The sequence below is a fragment of the Scleropages formosus genome, chromosome 10, assembly GCF_900964775.1.
Source record: "Scleropages formosus chromosome 10, fSclFor1.1, whole genome shotgun sequence".
In the NCBI taxonomy this organism is placed as follows: domain Eukaryota; kingdom Metazoa; phylum Chordata; class Actinopteri; order Osteoglossiformes; family Osteoglossidae; genus Scleropages; species Scleropages formosus.
In genome coordinates, this window is record NC_041815.1 from 24,950,067 (window position 1) to 24,973,360 (window position 23,294).

At 42.8% G+C, this 23,294-nt stretch overlaps 2 protein-coding genes across 3 annotated transcripts; one reads left to right on the top strand and one right to left on the bottom strand.

The window, feature by feature from the left end:
• Positions 1–3,608: 3,608 nt before the first annotated feature.
• Positions 3,609–17,477, bottom strand: vezf1b (vascular endothelial zinc finger 1b). 2 transcript variants are annotated; one of them, XM_018748365.2, is made up of 6 exons: positions 17,381–17,477; positions 9,383–10,149; positions 8,429–8,498; positions 8,067–8,232; positions 5,308–5,349; positions 3,609–5,040 (listed from the first exon to the last, which is right to left on the bottom strand). In XM_018748365.2, the coding sequence occupies exons 1-6, from the start codon at positions 17,411–17,413 to the stop codon at positions 4,679–4,681; spliced, it is 1,440 nt and encodes a 479-aa protein (XP_018603881.1). In that variant the 5' UTR covers positions 17,414–17,477; the 3' UTR covers positions 3,609–4,678. The 2 variants fall into 2 exon arrangements, with proteins under 2 accessions (XP_018603881.1, XP_018603882.1); XM_018748366.2 differs by lacking the exon at positions 5,308–5,349.
• Positions 17,478–21,989: 4,512 nt separating this feature from the next.
• On the top strand, positions 21,990–23,078 carry LOC108932200 (gap junction delta-2 protein). Its single transcript, XM_018748443.1, has one exon. It carries the CDS (start codon positions 21,990–21,992, stop codon positions 23,076–23,078), a length of 1,089 nt encoding a protein of 362 aa, XP_018603959.1.
• Positions 23,079–23,294: the final 216 nt, after the last annotated feature.

Below are 23,294 nucleotides of genomic sequence, written 5' to 3' on the forward strand. Positions count from 1 at the left end.
GGCCACAGAGGAAAGGAACCAAAAAACCTCCAAACTCCTGGGCATTCTGGATAACAAAAAAAAAAAAAAAAAAAAAAAAACATTTAAGTCAACTTATAGCAATTCATAACATTGTTGCTAGGTGCTAACAAATTAATGTCCCAGTTCTCATAGGCAGATCTTGTCCATGGGATGCAGCCATCAGTTTCTGTCAACGTGGAGTGCTGGTGTCGAAAGTTGGCCTCCTCAGGTCCTGTCATGGGGAAGAAATGCTTAGCAAGAAAGAAAGGGTTAGTAACTGATCACATAAGATTAGAGCTTCATACTGAAAAAACAACACATCAGTCATGGATATGCCAGAGTGAACATATTAATCTTAAAACTGGATTTAAAGGCTGAGACAGACGGGGCATTCCTGACTAACTGGCAGGCTGTTCCAAAGTTTAGGCGCTCTATAGCTAAAGGCATGGCCTCCTACTGAGATCTTAATGATCAGAATCAGAATCAGAATCAGAACGAGCTTTATTGCCAAGTATGCTCGCACATACAAGGAATTTGTCTTGGTGACAGAAACTTCCACAGCACAGACAGAATGACAGTGACAGGACGCAGATGAGAAGATAGAATATGTGAATAAAGGATAAAAATAGAAAGTACACAATATACAAAAATAGTCACTAGACATTATACGTATGTACATATACATACATATCATAGGTACTTTAAGGTAGTTGCATTCAACGAACGAAGACAATATTCCGGAACATAAGAATCGATAATCTCACTAAAGAAAGACGAAGCAACGCCGTTTACTACCTTGTAGGTCAAGAGTAAGATTTTATAATCTATACTAAACTTAATTTACAGCCACTTCTGCCTTCAAAAGATCAGCCATGAGTAATGTTTTATTTCATGGGTAATGGAAGTCAGAGAACACCTATTAATGAATTAACCATGCCACATGTTAATAGTATGAATAGCAGATTACCTCCAACATCAGAAATTTGGGGGCTGGATAAATTTTTTGTTAAAATTATCCAGTGCTGTCTAGCTTCATTAGAATTTGTTTCACACTCCTTTAGAAAATATCTAACACACAGCAGCATCAAGACTAGGAGACCTAAGCACACTTTTTTGAGCCAACACTGTTAAGAACATGTATCCTGGATCTCTGGATGTTGAAATAAGTGTTATCATAATTTATTCATTTATCCTTGAATCAAATCATGTTTACTTGTGATATGCAGCCCCACAGGAAGGCTTCGCTGTCAGTTAAAATACTAAAAGGAAAAAAAATAAACTAAAAACAATTGTAACATTTAATTACAGCCTCAACAGACATCCTGTGGTACACTGAGCCTTTTTCTAAAATAAATGCAAAACAAATGTTTGACTATGTAAACCAAATAGCTGCATCAAAATTAACACTGTCCTGTATGTTAACCGTAAATACCCACATTTATCCAATGCTTTTCTCTAAAGCAACTTACAACGTTAAGCTACCTCCAATTACTCATTTATAGAGCCTGGTAACTTGACTAGCACACTAAGTATCTCGCTCAGCGGTACGACAGCCAGAGGTGGGATTTGAACCTGCATCCGATACAAAAGCATCAGCTCTAACCACTATGCTACCAGCCAACTCCCTTTTGTCACAAAGTTAAACTTCATGTCTTCACAGGAGACTCGCAACATGTGCGGCCGATCTTCAGGGGTGAAGAATGGCGCCATTATGAGGCGCATGCCAAGGCAGACAAGAGGGAGCGCAGCTGCCAGGCTCCCGCGTTGCTGAGAGCGACACCAGGGCCCCGATGCCTGCTGAGCCGGATCAGCTGCGGCAGGATGTCTGTCGTCTGCTCGGCGGGTTTCTTCTCCCGCTTGCTTACATCCAATCACCTGTCTCTGAGACAGTGCTCCAGTCACCTGAACTACGTATGTGCCTCATCTGTATCTTGCGTAACACAAGAAATGCTTAATGAAGAGATGCCCAAGGATGTTTTATAGTTTTCTTTTATTTAGACAACCCAAATAAAAGGCACATAAAACATTGCGCATATGTTTACATAATTATTTTGGACAGACATACATTTAAAAAAAATGTAGGAATGTTTACCTTTCTGCTAATCAGAAAGCCTAGTCTTCATATATACAAAAATTACCGTTGTTAATGTTCTAATACAAAAGATTTATAAAAGGTTATCTTACTTTTTGTCTTGCACAAGTGTCTATCATAACTACCACGTCCTCAGAACTAAATGGTTTTGTACAAAGATATACATTCATCAGCCTACACAGGGGTTCCAGATCTGCCAATTCATCCATACCAGTACAATGTGGAAGATGAGACTGATTTACTCTTCCTACTCAGTCAACCTTTAATCATAGCTCTTTATTTCAATGCAAATTAAAACGTAATCTGTAAAGCAATGTTGCATAAGAGACACATACACCTGTTGAGTCTTCATTCAAAACAAGGACTTCGTAAAACCAATTTGATTAAAATTATGGTTTCCTGTCTTTGACAGGGCTAACAATGCAATGTACAAATTCATTTTTATTATGGCAATGTGTTTCAAACTCACAAAAACTTTGCTTGCTAAAAATAAAGCCTTGCACTCAACTATCTGAGTAGGTGAAGGCCACTACCACTAAAATGTTTCGCACTATATACGTTTCTCAGCAGTACAGCATCTTTACAGTGCGACATTAGTTTAGTAGTAGTTCAGGCACACAATTCATTCCACTGTGGAAGGACGTCTGATCTCAGATCGAGCATTAAAATTCTCGCTCCCTCATACGTTTTCTAAATTTTAGTGTTTTCTTTCCACAAAGTTATGCCACACCCATGTGTGTTATGGTTTTTAATTCTGAAGTTCAACCCAAATCGGACTGAATCTCCAGTCCTTTGTGTGGGGGGTTTGAGCCATTTCAACGTTAAACACCACACACAATTAATACCTTGGTATGGAGTGCTGCAGTAGCTTACAAAAAACAAAGACAGAGGGGCAGAGGCAGCGCAGACCGATTCGCAGCCCTGTGCAGGCTGGACAAGCACCTAGTATCCTGGATGTCTCACACGGGCAGACACTACCACACCGGAGACATTTTGTGGCCTGTATGTGATGCACATATTGGGCTCCAAGTGCTGTACTAAGACGAAAAGACCCGGTCAGCGATCAGCTGTCCTGGGTGGCACTGAAGGAAACTCTGAGGTGCCAACGGGAACTCCACCCCTCAATTTCTGCAAAACCTAGGGGCTGCACCTTCTCTGCCATCCTGTTTTGTATGTGTTCCCATAGGCTGTACCAAGGAATTTCAGCATTATGAAGATGGCAGTATAAGTTAGGAAATTATATATATAAAAGTAAGAAAAAATAGAAGTGGTGTTTTTTGCTTTTTTCTCTCAAATGGACGGCAAAAAAAAAATTTGCGAATCCCTGATTCATAAAGGGCTTCTGTTACTTATGTTATTCTGTGGTGTGGGGGAGTATATTAAGGTGTATTAAGTATTTACAACGTAACATTTAATAAGTCCTGGATACATGTAAGACATGAGTTGTTCTTTACACAAATCAGATTACTCAGTAAATTTCCTGAGTGGAACAACTAACTGGGTCTTCAACTTTAAAAAAATAGAGGGTATAAAAAAAATAGAACTAATCTGTCAAACATGATAATCATAATAAACATTGTGAGCTTTTGGGACCAATTTCACAGCATACCATCTGCTGTCCACTAGATGGCCCCGCTATCTACATAACAGGTCATGTGTTTAACGCTCCTGATCTTTGATCTAAGATAATACTGTTTTCAGAATATTACATATGGGATATGCATTCAGTGCAAGACTTGTTTGCCTTTCGGTTTCTGTAAAATGGCCGATGGTCACAGACTAAGAAAAAGCACATTCCCAGCAATCCCAAAAATCAAAGAAATACACAAAAAATAAATCTGCACATCTCTAACAGTCTAAAAGGGACCATATGAAGAAATGCACTTACAAAATTAAAATATTTAGCCAGTTCTTGACGGCGAGGATTTACATGATCCAGTCTTTCTCAACGGTCCAAGCCGCCATACCCCCGTCTATCAAAACATGTTCCTCCTCATCTCCAAAACTCCTACACGCATGACATTTAAAGTCTTTTCCTTCCGCAAGGAAGCTTTTGTCCCTTTTGCTGAATTTAAAATACTTAAAACTATTAAATACTGATTAGCAAACTATAGTTAAAACAAAACTAAGACAAACCAACTGCTCAGTAAAAGGACTGTTGTATTATAAGTTGCAGCACACTTTCTGTACGTCCTTCTCCCATTGACCCCACTGAACCAAGCTCTGACGCATCCCAATTCATTGAGCGCCACCTGTCATAGCATAGTGCTTTTCTACAGCCCTTTCTTTCTTTCTTCTACAGACCAGGAACTGTGGAGTCAGATGTCCTTCAGAGGATTAAGAGAAGGAATAAAGCTGTAGCTATATCCTACTGGGTCTCTCTCTACCTTACTGTTCCACATCGGAATGCCCCTGCTGGCGCAGTCAGGCCATGGCAACTAACTCGCCCTTGGCGCTGAGTAAACAGAGTGGAGAGAAGGGGTGGTGAAAAATTGAGAGGGTGTAGGAAAGGGGAGGGGGGGGGGGGGGCATGTGCTGAGGTATGGATTCTGGGGATGGGAAAGGGTTTTTTTTTTTTTTTTTTTTTTACCAGGGAGGAGAAGAAGGCAAGACCTGGGAGAGAAAAGGCATGCTTTCCATGGACCTCATGGCAATGTTGAGGGGGCCAGTGATGTTCATGGGCATGGGGGTTGTGATAGCCACCGGGTGGGCAATATTCATGGGTGCCGTGGCTGGGATGTTGACCGAGGCGATGTTGACGGGCGCGGTGATTGTGACAGGGTGCTGGAGATTCACTGGCGAGGTGATGTTGACCGTGTTGGTGGCGATGTTCATCTGAGCTGCAATGGTGACTGGATTGCTTGCGTTGCCACGATTCACCGCTGTAGTGTTTGCAGCTGATGCTGTGACGGGTGTGGCAGAGGTGGAGTTGCACACTTCGTTAGAATCTGCATAAAACAAAAGAAAAATGCTTTCATTAAATTACAGCATTCATTTAAACTATAACAAACAATGTAGAGAGGGCAGCAAAATTCAATCTTGGATTCTGCATCTCTGACACAACAAGCTTTGGAGAACTGCCTCAGATTTTCATAAAAGTATTCTTTTTATTTGGGGAAAAGCAAAGTCTTTAGAATCGGTGCAGAGTGAAAATGAACACCTGGCTGTGTTTGGCAGCGTTTGGGTTCAGGTTCCACATTAAGCTACAGTATTACCTTTTTGTGCCCCTGTCGAGTTCCACTGCCAGCTCCCTAGCCCTATTCAGAAATACAGACACATAGGGTTACAAGTGAACATCTGTAGAGGGGTGATGGGTGCCAAGCTCCTCATCTCCATTCAGAGCTCCCATGTCAGGAAAGGAAGAATAGGCAAATCCATGAGGCAAGCCCTGTATTCCCTCTGCAGATGAGGCAGGTTACCTTGTGCCAGGCAGACATAGATGTAAAACTCAAACCAACACAGTTAGCCTATCTAGTTCGTTCTGGACTGAGGACAGCTGCAAACTCAAAAGTATGCTCAGATGGCATGCTGAAGAGTAGTTCAAGCCAGAGGGCTTTGTGCAAAATGTTGATATCAATACAAACAGACAAATTCTTCAACAGTTATATACTTTTATTATTAGGGAAAGAAAAGGTTCATCAGAAAAAAGCCATTGTTTGCCTGATCCAAAACAAACCCCTACTTACAAAGAGCATTTACAGTGCAGATCAAGTGTTAAAATCTACACTTTAATCTCTCCACCCCACCACCCAAGATTCAGCATCTTGATTCCAGTCCACTTTGGATTCTGTGTTCTGAACCTGGCTTTCACAGGGGAAAAGTGTTAAAAGTAATACACAGCATATCAAAAAAACAAATCAGATTAATCTTTTGAAAGTCTGCTTCAGGCCTCATTGCTCGCTAGCAGGAAACAAGTCTTGCACAACAGTAATGACCATTTTGTACTTTGCCAAGAAATCAGATGCATTATCCGTTTTGTCAAAGGGAACTTGCCAATTAACATCCCACAGAGATCCTCCTCCATACCAGCACTGCCATTAGTCGTATGTGCAAAAATCAGGATAAAAATTTAAATTCAGCCGTAGTATGAGACCAACACAACCACTTCCCGTTGACAAAAGTGATAGTGGCAAGGGTGTGATTCGGGGGAGTGAAAGGGTGGGGGAAATCCAGCCTTATTCTGCTTAATCCTCTTTTTAAATGACTCCACTAATAAACTTGGATTTCACAGCAGGGAAAATCCCAAGTATGATCAACAGACAGCAATGTCTTCTGAAATTCTGAAACTCCCTTGATTAATTTTTTTCAGAGGTTTCAAAATACAAGATGAAAAAGGAAGACTTTCTATATGAAAAAACCAGAGGAGCAACATGTGATGAAGTACTTGGGCAAGACACTTCAGACGAAGACAAACAGTGCTGCAGTTAAACTCATCCTTGTATTGCATTAGCAAATCTAATTTTTCCACAAGAAATTTAACACTCTGCCTAGATGTTGTACTTCAATCTGTATGTTTTACTTTTTATACCATTTGACACTCTCCGCTGGTGTACTGGTGTAACAGGGCATCTTGCACTGTAAACACTGACATACCCTGTGAAAGAATCTATCTGCTGCCCAGTTTTAAGAAATTGTTTACAGACTGAGAACCAAATCCTTTCCTTTTGCTGTAAACAGTCTGTCATACTACAAATAGGGGAAAAAAAATATGTAAAACATTCTCAAATTGAGTTCTTTCTCAGTACAAAACAGCTGTTCAAATTCCACACTGCTTCAAGCAGGAAATGGATGAACAATTGTATATTAGTGAACTGCCCCCCCCCAACTCTGTATTCAGTGACTGGTTTCATCTATGTATTTTAAGAAGTACTGTGAATACAGTCACTCCAGCTCTTGAATCAGCACAGTGTTCCAGTCAGGAGGGAATGGGTTCCAAAAGGTGAATCTGGAGCTCAGCAGTGAGTGAATGAACTGGGACGCTACGGCTTGGAGGAGACAGGTACAGGAAAAAACAAGCCCATCTCCCTGACTCAACGTGCCCACGGGACTGACTCAGTATCCTGTGAGATCAGGTCAGACATCCTTAAGGCAGACGCTCCTTGGTTTAGTTCTGGCAGCCAAGCTGAGTGACTCAAAGGTGAGCCTTTCTGCCAAAAGATAAGTATGCGGACATTATTTCAGCACCCTTTCAGGTTTGCTGGATCATGCTAAGGCACTGAGTGACTGAGGAGCCAACACTCCTCCCCCTCTAGCCATTATGAACAGACCTGTGAAATTTACATTAACAGTGGAAAAGTATTTCCCTGCAAGAATGTGACTATCAAACAGCAAGAAAAAGGTAGGATAGTGGTTACAGCTACTGCCTCTGGATCTGAAGGTCAAAGGTTTTAATCCTACCCACTGTTGTAGTACCCTTGAGCAAGGTATAAACAAGTAAATCTCTGCAAGTAGATTAACATTGAGAGTCGCTATGAAGAAAAATATCAACTAAATGGATAAATATAACCGTGAAAAGTGTAACTACTGCACTGAAACTAGGCTACGCCATACACTGGTTTTCACTTCATCTGTAAACTGACTTATTACAACGATTTACATGAAGTCACTTCACCTTATGTTACTGATACTAGTTTCTCAGTACCTAATGTATTCTGCATAAAATCGAGACCAGACTCCATGACTAGAGTACAACTCATGAAAAGTGACTAAATTTCTGACTCTCTGGCTGATGGCACACTTGGAGAAGATTCACAACAACTCAAGATATAATTATACAACCTTCAGCCTATGGGGGTTAAAGGAAAAAAAACCAACAATTTGGGAAAGCATCTCTTTACCTCATTCTCTCCATCATGGTATTAAGATGTGGCACATGTATGTTCATGTGAAAACCTACTTGGTGAACAGAATGAGGACCAGAGAGGTTCAATTAGGGTTTTGGAAAGGGAGAGGTAGAGGGACATGGACATCGTACCTTTGTTACAGGAAGCATTGAAGCTCGTCTGCCCGTGTGTCTTCAGGTGGCTGGTGATGTAGGCTGCACTCAGCATTTTGCCACAGATGTTACAGGTGACCTTCCCCTCGTGCCGGATCATGTGGGAGCGCAGTCGGTCTTTGGTGGCGAATGCAGCTGTGCAGGCCTGCAGTCCGGGTTGGAGTATACGTTAACCACAGCGGTTCCACTCCAACAAAAGGCACCCCATCCCTACGCCCACAGTAATCCCGAAATACAGAAGTAATGGGATCATAACAGGTTATAATTCCACATAAATGAGAAATGAGAAGATAAATATTTACTCTTAATAAAAGGAGAACAGTCCGAAGCTGTCAGCTTACCGTTACTTGGCATTTAAAAGGTCTTTCTGTAGAGTGAACGTGCTTCACATGGCAGCTTAGATGATCTGGCCTAGAGGAAAGTGGGGAAGGCAAGAACAGGGGAAAGGTTTAAATGAAGGCATGATTCAGCAGGTGGGTTCTTTAACTCGAGCAAGGTGAAATCATCAATGTGTTGTTCACACAGGCTATGCTCACCGCCTGCTACCCACTCACCCTTCTACAACCTCACTTACAAATCCCAGACCCTTTCACAATTTCCAGGGCTGCAAATGAAGAGAGCCCTGCATCTTGCTTTTACAGCTGCATTCAAATCCTTATTGGTGTTATTTCAACAGTCGACTTGGAAAACTGTTGTTATAAGCGTATGGTTCCACTGATGAGCAAAAAGATGAAGACTAGCAGCAACATGAAAGGAAAACCAAAGTGCAGAGGCAATGTGACAGTGTGGCCTTTCTCTCGTATCAATTCTAGCTGTCAACTCTGAGGGTAGGCTACCCTGGAGTGGGCTGTATACTACAGCACTGCGCAGACCAGATTTGGAAAACAGTAGTCAGAGATATCAGCTCACCCTTTCTAAAGTGCAGATGAGCCTAACCCCTTCACCCAGAACTTCTGCCCTTATGAAACGACCCATATTAGCAGGAAGTTTGTTATACACGCAAACTGACAAGAAAAGAGAAAATGTTAACATCCACATCCTTCTTCGTTGTAGCTTTATTCAGTCTGACCTGAAGCTGTCACCTAAAACCAGATTTTTCCAGAGATGGAATTTCTCAAGAACCAAGGCAAAATGTTGGGCAGGAATAAAAAGTGAGACAAACACCAGGAAAATCCTAACAGGATGAACAGATATGATTAAAAAAAATACCACCTGTAACCTCCCCAAAATAAAATTTATTCTGTACATTTAACTATTGCATACATCTTCTTCTGTCACAGTGAAAAGCAGCGCACCTGGAGAAGCCCTTGCCACACACAGAGCAGACATAGGGCTTGTGCACACCACCATCATGTGAGCGCACGTGGTAGGTCATGCGGTCCTTGCGTTTGAAGCGTTGTTGGCAGATGGGACACTCAAAGGGTTTCTCGTCTGAATGTGATAGCTTGTGGCGGTTCAGGTGGTAGACATCACGGAAGGCCTTTCCACACATCTCACAACCGTGGTTCTTCTTCACAGGCTTGGCAGGCTTCTTTGGGGCGCTCTGCTGCTGAGGAGCGCTGCCAGGGGGCATGGCAGCAGGGGTCATGACGCTTGCGCCTGTAGAGGCTGATGTAGTGGCTGTGGTGAGGATGCCAGCAATGGTTGAAATGTAGGAGGGGTTGGCAGCGCCTTCGCGAGGAACAGTGGAGATAAGTGGCACCATGGTGGGCGCTGGCTGGGGCTTCTTGGGCCGTGACACCATCTTGACACCTGTATGGCAGGATTCATGCCGCCGCAGGTGATAGCTGTCACGGAAGGCCTTGTTGCAATAGCCACAGATGAAGGGCGTTTTTGTCTTGGGCTCTTTCTTTACCACGGCAACGGGCCCGCCTCCTCCACCGCCACCTGTCCCACTGGCCACATTGTCCTTCAACAGCTCAGCCACGCTGACAGGAGGCTTCTGGTCTAGTGGGATGGGCAACACAGGCTTCTGATCCGGTGGCTCAGAACCAGAGTTGAGGAGGGGCAGGAGGCTGTTCTGGGCCACCTGGTGCTGATGGTGGAGGGCTTCATTAGCCTGCTGGAGAGACAAGAGACAGCCACAAGAGAACATCAACATTTACAAGCATCAGAGCTACAGGACAATAGCAAGCATGTCGAAAACACCTCGAAGGTGTTACTATTATCTTTTTCTTATAAGAAAGAAAACTATATGCAGCTTCTTGTGTAGTTATATTCCGGTTTACACAGTGGTGAAAGAAATTTGCTGTTCTCAAGAATCGCATGTCTGCATTTAAGATTTCTGCCTGTTGGTGTACAAGTACTGTTTTTTCCTGAGATGTATGCAGCTTTGGAGAAAAGCATCTTCAACACAAATTAATGTAAATGCAGGCAACAGCTTTGTCTTTAGCAGTCTACCTAGATCTTAAGACCATAGCATACACACGGCACAAGTCAGACTAGAATACCTTCTTAGAGATTCCAGTCTTAACTATTCTTGCTTGTAAGGATCATCCTTAAGTACACGAAGAAGCCTCATGAATTCAAGTACAATCAAAACACACGTGAACATCCTGAATCTCTATACAGTGGACAAATAAGCTGACTTGGCACATTACAGCCTTTCTGCTGACACAAACTTTGGCCTGCTGAAAAATACAGTGCGTTACATTGGTATTCTGACTTCACAAAATTCAATTTAAGAGCACTGGATGCCAAGCAAACACCCCCACTCCTGTTTCAAACAACCATGACCAGCGAAAGGGAGATCACCGCACTGGTAAACCTGTCGATGAAACAACACAACAAAAATAGAAAGTGACTCATTTTAACACAACCCACAGCCATCCCGACAGGAGATGTGAACAAGTAGCCAGAAACTTCCTATTGGGAGCAGCTCTACCAGGATGTCTGATGACTAATGAGACACGAAAGAGTGCACACTTTAGCTGTAGGCAAAAGAAACAGAACTTAAATAGTTGAACTAGGGACGCTTACAGTCCACCTTAGAAAACGAGCACCTTAATTGATACAGCATTGTCAAGGTTAGACTGTTCTTTAGATAGTTCACAGGCTACATTCCGCTGCCGTTACCATCGCCCTGAGCCACAGATCCGACATGGAAGCGGACATCAAAGGCAGCAGTTCCGATGGAATCACACTTTGGAATCACTGACGCAGTTGTGCTCAAAGCAGTTTGGGCAGTTTAAATATTAAAATGCACACTGGTTTACTTTTTAAGCTAAAACTACAGGTCTTTCATACACAGACTCACTTTACAGTCTGTCTGGGATGTAAACTGGCTCCCTGTGAAGTGATCTCCTGCAGTGATGATGGTCTGAGTGTGACCAGCAGTTTGCAGCCAGCAGCAGGGCACACTATGTCCAACTAGTCCCAAGTGAGGACACCTTGCCTCGAAAGGCAACAAGGCATCCCAGGAGTGAGCCAACAAAGGGTCTGGAACAGGAGATGCAGCCACGTGGTTGTGGACTGGAGGGAAGCCAGCCGTACAGGCAGTGAGGCTAGCACAATCCACTCAGACATGGCAGCGTGAATCAGCGTGAGGTCAGAGGAAGTGGAATCCATTCCTCAAGTGACCCTGAGGCAGCTGGATGTTTACAGGCCCTCTCCAACAGGGTGAACACACAAAACGAGGGCTGTGTCGCCATGGGATGCACAGCTGACCAACACTTCTCAGGCGACAAAAGCTCAGTTTGCAGTTGCACTGCATTGTGAAGCCTTCCTCTCCTCCCTCCATCTCTTTCATGAACGCACATATACAAAGGATTAAAAATGGTTGTGCTTCTAAAACATACTTGTGGGCTATGTGTTTCAAAATCTCTTGTCTCGTGCCTGGAGATTCTACACTCGCAATCCTGCACAAAAACTACAAGTTCATCTAGTACTTGACATTTAAACTAGTTTTAAACATGACCACCCTTCCTGAACTTCCTTATTCCAGAGCCACAACAAAGCAGTTATAGAGGAAGCTACCCAAACCCACAAATGACCTTCCTGGGGGGAGGGCAAAGAACGACTTGGGGTCACAAAGTCAGTGACTTCAACGAGGAGAACACATGCACATGCATGCATGCATGCATGCATACACACACGCACCCAAGTCTCATAAGAACAGTCAAAAGGCAGTAACTAAACGCTGCAGACTTCCTAGTTTCAAGACTGACATGATTTGGGAGGGGCAAATCCTTAATTACCCAGGAATCTAGAATTCCACAAAACATGACTCCTGGGATGATCCACACTCCTGTACTTTCTATCTGCATTACTTCAAGCTCTTTTGTAAAGATCAACAGTGGAGAGCTTTTCTACTGTATATCCAGCTCTACTTTCCACAGTGCCATGGTAACCATGACACCAACCGACCAATTGCAGGTTCCTAAAATAAATAGCACCCAAATACCGGTCCCATCAAGTGGCAGTAACTGTACCTCCTGAAGCCAATTAGGAGTGAAAGGCAATGCGCAGTGCTCTTCGAGATCGCTTACAGCACATTTCTTACACTAAAAATAACCCTTTCAAAGTCCTTTCACCCAAGTTTGACATGTTGTTCAGGACTCGGAGTGGCAGATTTGTGAACCACAGTGTGGGTTGCGGGTGACTGCTCAGGATGAACTGAGACTCATGGTCTATTGCTGCAATTCAAATGTATGCATGTGGGGGAAAAGGCTGCAGCTCAGAGGGAAGTACATGAAGAAAACCATTTTTGTGGACACACTGACTTGTCAGAGTCAAGGATACCCAACATCAGAGAGCACATTAACACTGCCCTACAAAACATTTCGGAACAAATAAGATGTCACTTCCTGTTGTGCACTGGAGTAATGAAACCAAAGCACTGTGAAATTGTGCAGAATGGAGATTAGCTCTAGGAAATATAATTTGCCCAAGAAAAGTCTTCTTTATGAGTGGGGGTTACATTATATCCAGGGACTCTGACCACACAGAAATGCCTACATCAACCTCACTAGCTTTGCTCAATCAAGACTTTTTTTTTTTTTTTTAAAAACAAGACTAAAACAAACTCCACACAATCTTTTCACTACCAACTTAAGGTTGGATGACCGTTTTGGGGGGGGGGGGGGGAGCACCACACAATTAAGATGGTGGCGTTCCCTTTCGTAAATCACGACAGAGCAGGGTCAAATATCTGACCCTGTGCTTTCAGGCTCAGCCGTCCGTCCAAGCAGCAGAGAAGAGAAGGGCAGGAGGGGGGAAAAATGAATTCCGCGCTCTGTTTCTTATGAGACATGCCCTATTGAGGGGGGACACTGAAGACCCCTGGGGGGGCTTTGTGAGTGCGTCCGCACTGATTGGGCCGCGCTGTTCAGTGAGCGGGAGCATTTTCTCTGGCATCACAGCCCCGCTCTCAGGCTGTGGGATGGAGGAGACAAACTGCACAAACTACACCTACGTTTTGTCAAAGGGGCTCCTATGCCTCACGCACTACTGCTCACAACAGTTGCTCATTCTTCAAGCATAAGCAGCAGTAGAGATTAAGGCATGACATGATTAAGACATGTATATATGTGCATGCGAGAGCCATATCCATATTTGTGGGTATGGTACTATGACATGTCATACAGTGTTATTTGTGCATGTATGTGAGTATGTATGGTCACACAGGTGAAGGTTCTGCAAGCATTTGGATGCATGCATGAAGTGGGTGCCTGCATGAGAGACAGTTATCCGCCTGTTCAGTCAGAGGCCGAGAAATGCTGCCTGCTGCAGCTTCGCGCTGCTCTTATGATGCTGATATAAATCTACTCCGAAGGTTGAGGTCACTCCAAAACAAGCAATACCAGAATACAGTGAGGGTAGGGTAGGAAAGAGGAGGAATCCTACAAATAAAGTGGACACACAAAAACATGAACAAAACTCATTCAAATCAGTCCAACAATGAAATTCACTTTAATGGAAAAAAGCCACGCGGTGAGGACTGCGAGGTAGCAAGCGTGGCAGTACGAGCAGAATCAGATCAACGGGAGAACGCTGTAGGACACAACCCAGCAGGAAGGAAAGAAAGTGAGGGTGTGCAGACAATTCCAAGCATTTCCCCCAACATAAAACCCCAGCTAATTTCAAAACTACGCTGGAAATCCAGCGATTGCTTCAGAGGAACAGAACTGATTCCACGTGCACGATTTTCCACTGTGCTTCTGAGCTGAGAAAAATCAAGCGTGTTTAAACTGAAAGCCATGCATGTGAGAGCCCCATTGAGTATGCCATTTTAGCCACTTTGTTCTCTTACCGATCCGGTGCCAAATGCCCTGAGAAGAGAGACTGTTGGTGTGAGAAGCAGGACACGTCATCCCTACACAAACGGTTGCAAGTGGTCAGCTAACGAAAGCAGCCATGTGGTCTCCCTAGGTGCTGCTTACTAAGACCATGGCAGCTGAATGCCGCAACAGTTTGGTAATAAGATAACACGTGCTTCCGCTGTCCTGTGACACCTTCTGGAGAACTTCTAGGGCACAAAGGAACATAAGCAGTGGGGGGGAAATTCTGGTTTTGCCAAATGTGCATAATTAGTAGCATCTTCCAATCTACTTGATCAGATAGCAATAGCAAAGTCTCCAACTACAGTTTGCAGACAAGCCCAAAATAAGGGGCAGAATTCTGACAGACTCCGCAGTTTCAACATGCACTTTAACATTCACCAAAAGGTAAATTTAGAAATTTTATTCAGACCCATGCTAGACAAAATAAAGGAGTACAAACTAAGGCTTTTCTCAACACAGCATGCCACATTTTTCAGTGCTCAGTCCATATTTGAGATACCGAGACATACATTAAGTTCTGAACATAGACAAAGTGAGGCGCTGCTGTCAATGCAAATGAAAGGTTTAAGAGGTTCATTGAGAGAAGTGGCATTCCGACACACCCACTTTCCCAGTGACACTAAAAAAGTAGCAGACACAACAGACTCTTATAAACCAGGCTACACTTTAATTAAAAAAAAAAAAACCACAAAGGTGGAATATCATCCATGTGTACCTCAAACATTGTATGGATCTACCAGCTTCTTACAGCAACACAATCTTAATGGGAGCGAGGGAGACCCAACTTGGCCCAAGAATAAGCATTTAGAAAAACCACGTTGACGTTCACAACCTGATGTGCTATCCATAACAACAGGGCAACAAGAGTACGCCACTGGAGCTACTGCACAGCATTCTCCTAGAGCACAGCCTAGATATGCCTCTTTTGAGGGCCAGAATCAGGGCCACGGTGCACAACTAACATGCTCCTACCCTATGTACAACTGCAGCCACAAAAAGTGTTAAAACCAACTCCTAAAAAAGGAGGTAGGAGAGAAAACTAAATAACCAAAAAGAAATACTTTTGGCATCCTAAACATTATAATTGCACAATGTTTAATTGTTTCTAAGTTTAAAATGAACTAATGGTCTTTAGTCCCAAATGAAGATTTAAATAAAATGAAAATTTCTGCTCTAAATGATCTCCACTTCATTCAGTTAAAGTGAGTATACAACATTAAAATTGCACACTTTAGACTCAATAGACAGGAAACTTACATTAACACAGAGCTAGATATTAATCTCCAATGTGCAGTCCCTAAAGGAGTTTGTCAAAGTAAAACAACTGATCAGTTGCCCAGTTTCTCAAACACACATAAATTGGGTGACAGCTTTCAGACCCAAAGAGAAAGTACGAATTCAGTACAGGCAAGTTATTACGGATTTGTTCCCAGTACATAGTGATCACCTCATCTGTAATGCAACTATTTACATTTATTTACTCAGACGCTTTTCTCCAAAGCAACTTCCAATGAACTCCACGTAGTGTTATCAGCCCACACACACCTTATTCACCGCGGTGACTTACACTGGGTCACTCATCCATACATCAGTGGAACACATTGTCACTTACACACTAACTATTCAGACACATGCAAACAGTCTGACTTGAAAACAAGGTACAAAACTTATTCAAATTTTTCTACTCATTTAACACCACATTAAAGCACTTTCTTGGATTTGCAGGTATAAAACATGTCAAAGAGAAATTGCAGGAGGTAGTATTGCATTATGACTCATCCCCAGGAACTAGTTTTAGTTTAGAATTTCATAGCTCAGAGAAGGAATTTTAACAGAGCCCTAACATTTATACCAGATGCCAGCTGGAGTGGGAGTGTTTGCAGAAGACAGGGAGAGATCACTTCATTGATCCAATGTTTAAAACCTTGGTATGACCACCAGAAAAGGGGAATTTGTGAGAAAATAAAGTCAGGTGGATACAGTGAATAGATAAGGAGACAGATACTAAACCAGAAACTAACCGCAGTGGTCCATACAAACTTATCCTGCCCGGCATAGAGAAGACACAAGAACACTGAAAAGTAAATATTTTATTAATTACTGACTCCTAACATCTCCAACTGCCTAGAGAAGGGGGAGGAAAAAAAAAAAAAAAAAATCAGCAAATGTTTACTTTATTAGAACAACCCGTTTCGTGTGTTGATTTTCGCAAAAGGATTAAAGAACCATTGTAGTATCCCGCAAAAACAAGTTATGAAAAATGTAAGAAAATGTAAAAGAAGAAAAAAAAAAAGAGCAAAACGTGAAGGCGGATGATGCTTCACGTGAACCGGTAGTTTCTCTGGCATCCAAGGCCGCAATGCGCTCGATAACAGAGATTAACTTCCAACAGTCATTTTTACTTTGCAAGATGTGTTAGCAAAAAAAAAAAAAAAGTTTTAAACGAGGAATGAAAGCGCGGTTCCACTGTCCTCTCTGTTCAACTAAGTTGCACTGATTTTTTTCAGGAGTTGCAGTTGTGAAGGGATGAACTAGCTGGTTGATTTCGGAAAACACTGGAAAAGTGGTGGCGTTAGGAGTTTAAAAAGAGGAAGAAGAAACTGATGGAACCAGGTGTGTGCCGTTTGTGTCTGGGGACCGCGGCGACGGTGAACCATCTTTGAAACAGATAAGATTTTTTTAGTATCAAAAACAGTTATTTAACCTTTTCGCACACAATTCCGGACGAGCGAGTTAAGGCGTGGTTTAAAAAACACAAAACGGAGATTAAAATTATGCACATTTGTTGGTTTTTTTTTTTTTTTTCCTCCCCTCTCCGCGCGTCATCATGGCCAGCTAGCCGCAGCTCACAGCTGGAAGTCCGGACTGATGTAGCAGCTAGCTCGCTAACCATTGTTCTTCATCTACAATTAAACGTTCGCAAAAAGTCGCTTCGGCACGCTGGGAGCTCACACTTCGGTCGCTGTTTCTTATAAATTTCCCTAATTTTGGGCTGGGGAACGGCTCGCTTACCTGAAACAAAAACGTACTCCAGCTCGGCTCCATTGCAACACTTGAGAAAATCTGCAGGAAACCGACAAGAAATCTACAACAAAGCAGCTAAACATGGCAGCTGGTACAACTTCCGGTAACCCCGAGCCGAACCATTTCATCGTCGTTTGGGGGAAGCGCGCACACCTTCCCCAACGTAGCGCTAACTTCGAATACTGTACTCGAAAATACACTGCATACATGACACATTAACTAACTTTCAGTTAGATTTTCCTTGCTTTTCCTTAATGTTATGAGTAAGTAAACTCGGGAAGATATTGCAGGAATGTACCAGCCCCCCATTTTGCCGTTTTCACCAGGCCAGCAGGGGACATTCGAAAGATGGCAAAGTAAATCTTTCCCCTCTGCTTATCATAAAGGACCTGGTGTCTGTCTAATAATGTTTTTAAATAGTTAATATTGCGGAGTTTCACAAAATCTGCCTTTTGTTTGTGAGTTAAGCCCCACGGAACCAGAGGGAAGTCGATGGGCGAGCTTTTTAATTTTTTTTTTCTTTTTTTTTAAGAAAGTGGAGTAAAATAACCAAGGGAACCAACGGTTCAGGCGCGATTTGGCGGACTTTCTGCACACGCGCTTCAGTGTGCATTTCAAAATTACACGCCGAGGTATTAGCTCGGAAGGAACCTAATTCATTACGTCTGAGTGGGAAAGTAAATTATTGCCAAGAACACTTTTCTCAAAAGGCATATTGAATTTTAAGAAATATTTCACAATTATAACTGACGTGGTTGGAGAAGTCATTTTGCGCAACAGTAATTCGGAACACCATCGAAACACCGCGAAGCTGTGCTGCACATAAAACGTGTTTTTTTAATTTAAATATATAAATTCAATTTGCGAACGCAAATTCGTTTCCTTTAATCCACTATCCATATATACATTGTTAATGAGTAACCAACATATAATTTTAATTTATTAATGTTTGTTCAAGCAATGAAAAAAGTTTCACATAAATAAAAGTACAAAAAAATGATAGTGTCTGTCGAGTTCACGAAGTTACTAGTCCTAGCAAGAACATATATTGAATACTACAGTACCTATACAGTATGACACTTGGAAAAGCACACTTATTCAGAATATTAACAGTTACTGTCTGCCAAAAATCGGGGGTTAAATTAGTGTGTCACATCATCGCTCCGATAGTAAAGGTCCTTATAAATGATCCTTCGTTCAGACTCCAGTGATTCCTTTTTGGAGAGAACTGAAATAAAGAAAACTGACAACTTTTTAGCATAGCACAAAGAAAAGCAAGTTGGTGGTAATGGAAGGTCTGTAAACAAGGAAATTCCAGCGCAACAGCCTGACAGGAATTGTTTTGAAATCTTCTGCGATGCTGAGGAAATTTGCAAAGCTTCTGTCACATGCAGGAAGACTTGTATTTATGAATGAGTTCATAAATAAGTTTAAAAGCTGTTGCATTGGTGCTCTAAAAGTCAAAACCTTACAGATACACTTTCATTGTACTCGTCCCTAATTGCAAACCCTGTGTGTCCATCTTTCTTTCTGCCATTTTATGACTCTTAATGCTGATTTATAACAACACAGCATTTATGAGCTAAGACCATGTTCACCCTTTCATTTACCTGACGCTTTTCTCCAAAGCAACTTCCAATATTCAACCACTTGCAATTATTTACCCATTTATACAGCAGGGTAATTTTAAAGGAGCAATTCAGGGTAAGTATCTTCCTCAAAGGTGGGATTGAAACCTGCAACTTTTGGCTCCAAAGGTAAACTCACCCATAACTACTACAGTAGCAGCTGCCCGTTATATTGGCCTCAAACAAAATCTAATGAAAGTGGAAGTCTCAGCTCTACCTGTAAAAATGAATTGCCTCACATGTAAACCACTTTTTCAAAAGTATCTTTGCTCGAAGAGAGCTGGTAGCATAGTGGTTAGAGCTACTGCCTTTAGACTCAAAGATCTCAGGTTTGATCTCCAGCTGTAGTCCTCTTGAGCAATGTACTCACCCTCAATTTCTGTAGTAAAATTACCCAGCTGTATAAATGAGTAAATAATTGTAAGCTGCTTTGTAGAAAAGCATTGGATATATGCAAGGAAACCTATGGATGGTTTTGGCAAAAACAAATGTAAAAATCAATATTTACTTTCTCACCGTGTGGGACACACACACAAAAGAGCTGTAGATCTTTGTCTAAAAAGAATGATTTAGTTTGAAGACTTTGTTCATTGCATGTAATAATTTTTAATATGATGCTGTTTCTTACATTTGCTGTTGCTTTGAGGGGCCTGTTGTCGTGACGGGGAGTACTTGGCATTGGGAAGCTGTGTCATGCGCAGTGGCGCCTAGTGCAGCCTTTCAGGCCAACTGTTCAGAACAACAATTGAATTCCCGTCCCGTCGGAGAGCAGAGAAATAGCCCTGCTGGAAGCGGGCCCTCTTTCAGACTGCATGGACAGCTGACAGAAGAGTTTGGCTTTCACGCTAACCGGTGGAACGCATTCAAGGTGACCCTCGGACGATGTACGCGTAGGTGGACCGATCCATGGATGTGCTTGACAGTAGGAGGACTAGCAGCTCAAACGACTCACGTCGATATGGATTGAGATGTGCTGTAAGTTCACTAAACTCAAAGGACTAGACTCTCATTCAAGACTGGCACAACTTCTTGGGAAGGATCGCGAGGGTGTTTTGAGGAGTCCACTCTTCCTGCAATCGAGCAGCGTAGAACATACTCTGAAGATGTGTACAGCGTATTTTGTTTTTCAACAGTCTTGAATATTTGACATGTATTTAATTCCAATGCGTGATCCCACTGATTCATACTCGTAGCTATAAGACTGATTGGACAGATCAGCAACTCTAAGTGTACATTCACTGAGATACTCAGGTTGGTTTATGAATGGATCTCAGGTGGAAAGCAGAAATATCTCTTCAACATGCTCACACATCTGGTTATGCACTGCTTTTCATTAAAAAACGAGACGGGCTGATATGAAGTTGCTTATGCTTTTGCATTTTTTCATTTTTTTCAGATGTAAACAACAAAAAAAAAATCAGACATAAGTACCGTCTTTCTTTTCCAGTTCTTTCTTTCAACCTTGTGTTTGCCTGTTAACAGCAACAAAAAGGTGCCCCTCCATTGTACACGTGAATCTTTTCACACTGTGCATTGGAAGCTTTCGTTGACGTAGGGCACCATGAGTGTTCCACTCATGGGGGAATCTGGGTGTTTAGCCTGCTTGCCCATGTCTGGCAAATCACACTCCGTAAAGCGTAGTAACAGACTTCCTTTCCAGATGTAATAATGCACATTGCATACTTTGGAATTTTTTTTTATTTGGATCAAAAAGACATATTTTCCAAAGGTGAGTACCCCCATTTGTTTGTTTTTGTTTTCCTATTGTTTCCCCTTTTGTCTGAGTCTGGATTTACACCTGTGTTCTCTTTTCAGCAGGCAGTCTGGTGGTCATAGAATGTGCACAATATGTGTGTTTAGAGAATCATCCATCCATTCTATTTCATAGAGATCCTTTCTGTTAGTTTATATAGAAGGGAAATGAACAGAACATTTTGCTTACAGTGGTCTTTGATTGGTAGAGGGGTGTGGAGATGAATAAATTGCTATATTTACTATAAGATGTCAAATTCCACACAATCTCTTTTATTTTAATTACATTTTTCACAATTAGCCACAAAAAAAGACAGAAAAAGAGAGCTGTACTATATGAGTAAAGCTACCTAACAGAATATTTAAAACAGTGAAAAGCTTGAACAATTTACTCACAGAACAGGGCAACACAAAGGTTTTTTCCTGCTACTACACATTAATCACACATTTAAAAGAGGCAGTAATTCCAAACTACAGTTTTAAGTTTCCTTGTACATATTTTGCAGGTGTAATTTGTACCTATTTTGAGATTTTAGAAATTGAGTGCTTCTATCTTCTCTAAATTGCCCCCACTCTTGAATTTTTGCATTGTCATTCACTGGTGGGTGGTCAGATACAGACACTCTCTCTGACCTCTGAGCCACAGCAGGTCTCTCGCTAGGTGTTGACTGAGGTGTGGACATGTGTGTGTATGTGTGTACTGTATGTCCGCCTATGGGGCTTCACAGCTCTTCTCAAGGTCTGCACTGCAAGCCAGATTAGCAGTTGCAACTCCAGGACCCAAAACTAATGCATTAAAAGTAGGTGGATGGAAGGTGGTGAAAGGCAAGGCTTGGACCACAGCTGAACCTGAAACTGAAAGCCAGCATGCAAAATCTTAAGCTGCTGCTGTGCTTGTTACACCGTTTTACACAATCAAACACATATGGGCTTTACTGCATACAGATCCTGTGATTTTCTGCAAATAATACAAGAATGCAGACATCAGCTCCAGAGCCTAATTTGATCTATAGTCACTGTTACCTTTCTACAAAATCCAAATTTTTCATAATAAATTTACATTTTACAGCACATTTTATAAAGTATGCTATTCTATTCAGTCCAGTTCTGGTATACTGCATTTTCTTTAGTGAGATACACTGCAAGGCAAATGGTGCAATATAAAGTCCACAACTTATGCTGATGTGCTTTCATGACATCTTTCTCTAGGTTAAGCAATGGGAGACTGGTCCATTCTCGGTCGCTTCTTGACAGAGCTGCAGAACCACTCCACAGTGATCGGAAAGATCTGGCTCACAATGCTGCTGATTTTCCGCATCCTGCTGGTGACGCTAGTGGGTGATGCAGTCTACAGCGACGAGCAGTCCAAGTTCACCTGCAACACTCTGCAGCCGGGCTGCAGTAACGTCTGCTACGACGCCTTCGCCCCCGTCTCGCACCTGCGCTTCTGGGTGCTGCAGATTGTTCTGGTCTCAACGCCGTCCATCCTTTATGTCATCTATGTGCTCAACAAGATCACTACGGATGAGAAGCTGGAGAGGGACATGGAGAGGGCCTTGGCTGAGCGTTCCCTTACAGATGGAGAGGAGCCAAATGCCAAAACGCCTGCTTTGGGCTCCTGCCATGAGGAGGCTTGGGATATGAAGGAAGAGGAGTTTGGGGAGCAGGACATACGAAAGGAAGATGTCCAGGAGGTGGGCAAGGATCCTACTGAGCTCTCCCGCAAGGTGTTGCTGATCTACATCGTCCATGTGGTGCTGCGCTCCATCATGGAGGTGGGCTTCCTGGTGGGCCAGTGCTACTTATTTGGCTTCAAAGTTCCCCATCTGTTTCGCTGCGAGAGCTATCCTTGTCCCAACCGGACTGACTGCTTTGTGTCACGCGCCACAGAGAAGACTATCTTCCTCAACTTTATGTTCAGCATCAGCCTGGGCTGCTTCGTCCTCAATGTGGCCGAGCTTCACTACTTGGGTTGGGTCTATGTCCTCCGCGTGCTCTGCTCCGCCTGCCTTACCTGCTGCCGGCCGGAACGGGCACCCGCGGAGTTCGCCAGCCGTCAGGTTGACCGAGGGCCACTGCTTCTGCGCCTCCGGCACTCCCTCCAGGGGCGGGTGGTTCTACAGACCCCTTTTCCCCTACCTCATGGGCAAACCGCTCCTCTGCCTACCCATGCCCCAGCCATCTCCTTTCAAACTGCCTCCACTGTGGAGTGCACCTCCAAGAGGTGCTGCAGTGAGGTGGAGAGGACCCACGCCACTCTGACTGACATGGCCGTGCTCGGTCAAAGCAAAAAATCCTGGCTCTGAAAGTTCCGTTACATTCACATTTATATTTACATTTATTCATTTAGCAGACGCTTTTGTCCGAAGTGACGTACATCTCAGCAAAAGTACAATTTGTGCACTACATTAAGAAAAAGAGACACGGCTGCAGATATGTGACTCTCAAGTAAACCTAGTTTCTTACCTTCCACTTGCTGCACCGAGGTTCATTGCTCAAGTAGATGCATAAAACACAGTATA

What these genes read in the sequence shown, in the direction of transcription:
- vezf1b (XM_018748365.2), bottom strand. Translation starts at nt 17,413, where the DNA reads ATGGAGCCGAGCTGGAGTACGTTTTTGTTTCAG. An exon ending in GGAGTACGTTTTTGTTTCAG is followed by an intron (nt 10,150 to 17,380) that starts GTAAGCGAGCCG and finishes TTGTCTCTCCAG; the next exon opens with CAGGCTAATGAAGCCCTCCA. An exon ending in CAATGCTTCCTGTAACAAAG is followed by an intron (nt 5,350 to 8,066) that starts GTACGATGTCCA and finishes ATTTCTGAATAG; the next exon opens with GGCTAGGGAGCTGGCAGTGG.
- LOC108932200 (XM_018748443.1), top strand. Translation starts at nt 21,990, where the DNA reads ATGGGAGACTGGTCCATTCTCGGTCGCTTCTTGACAGAGCTGCAGAAC.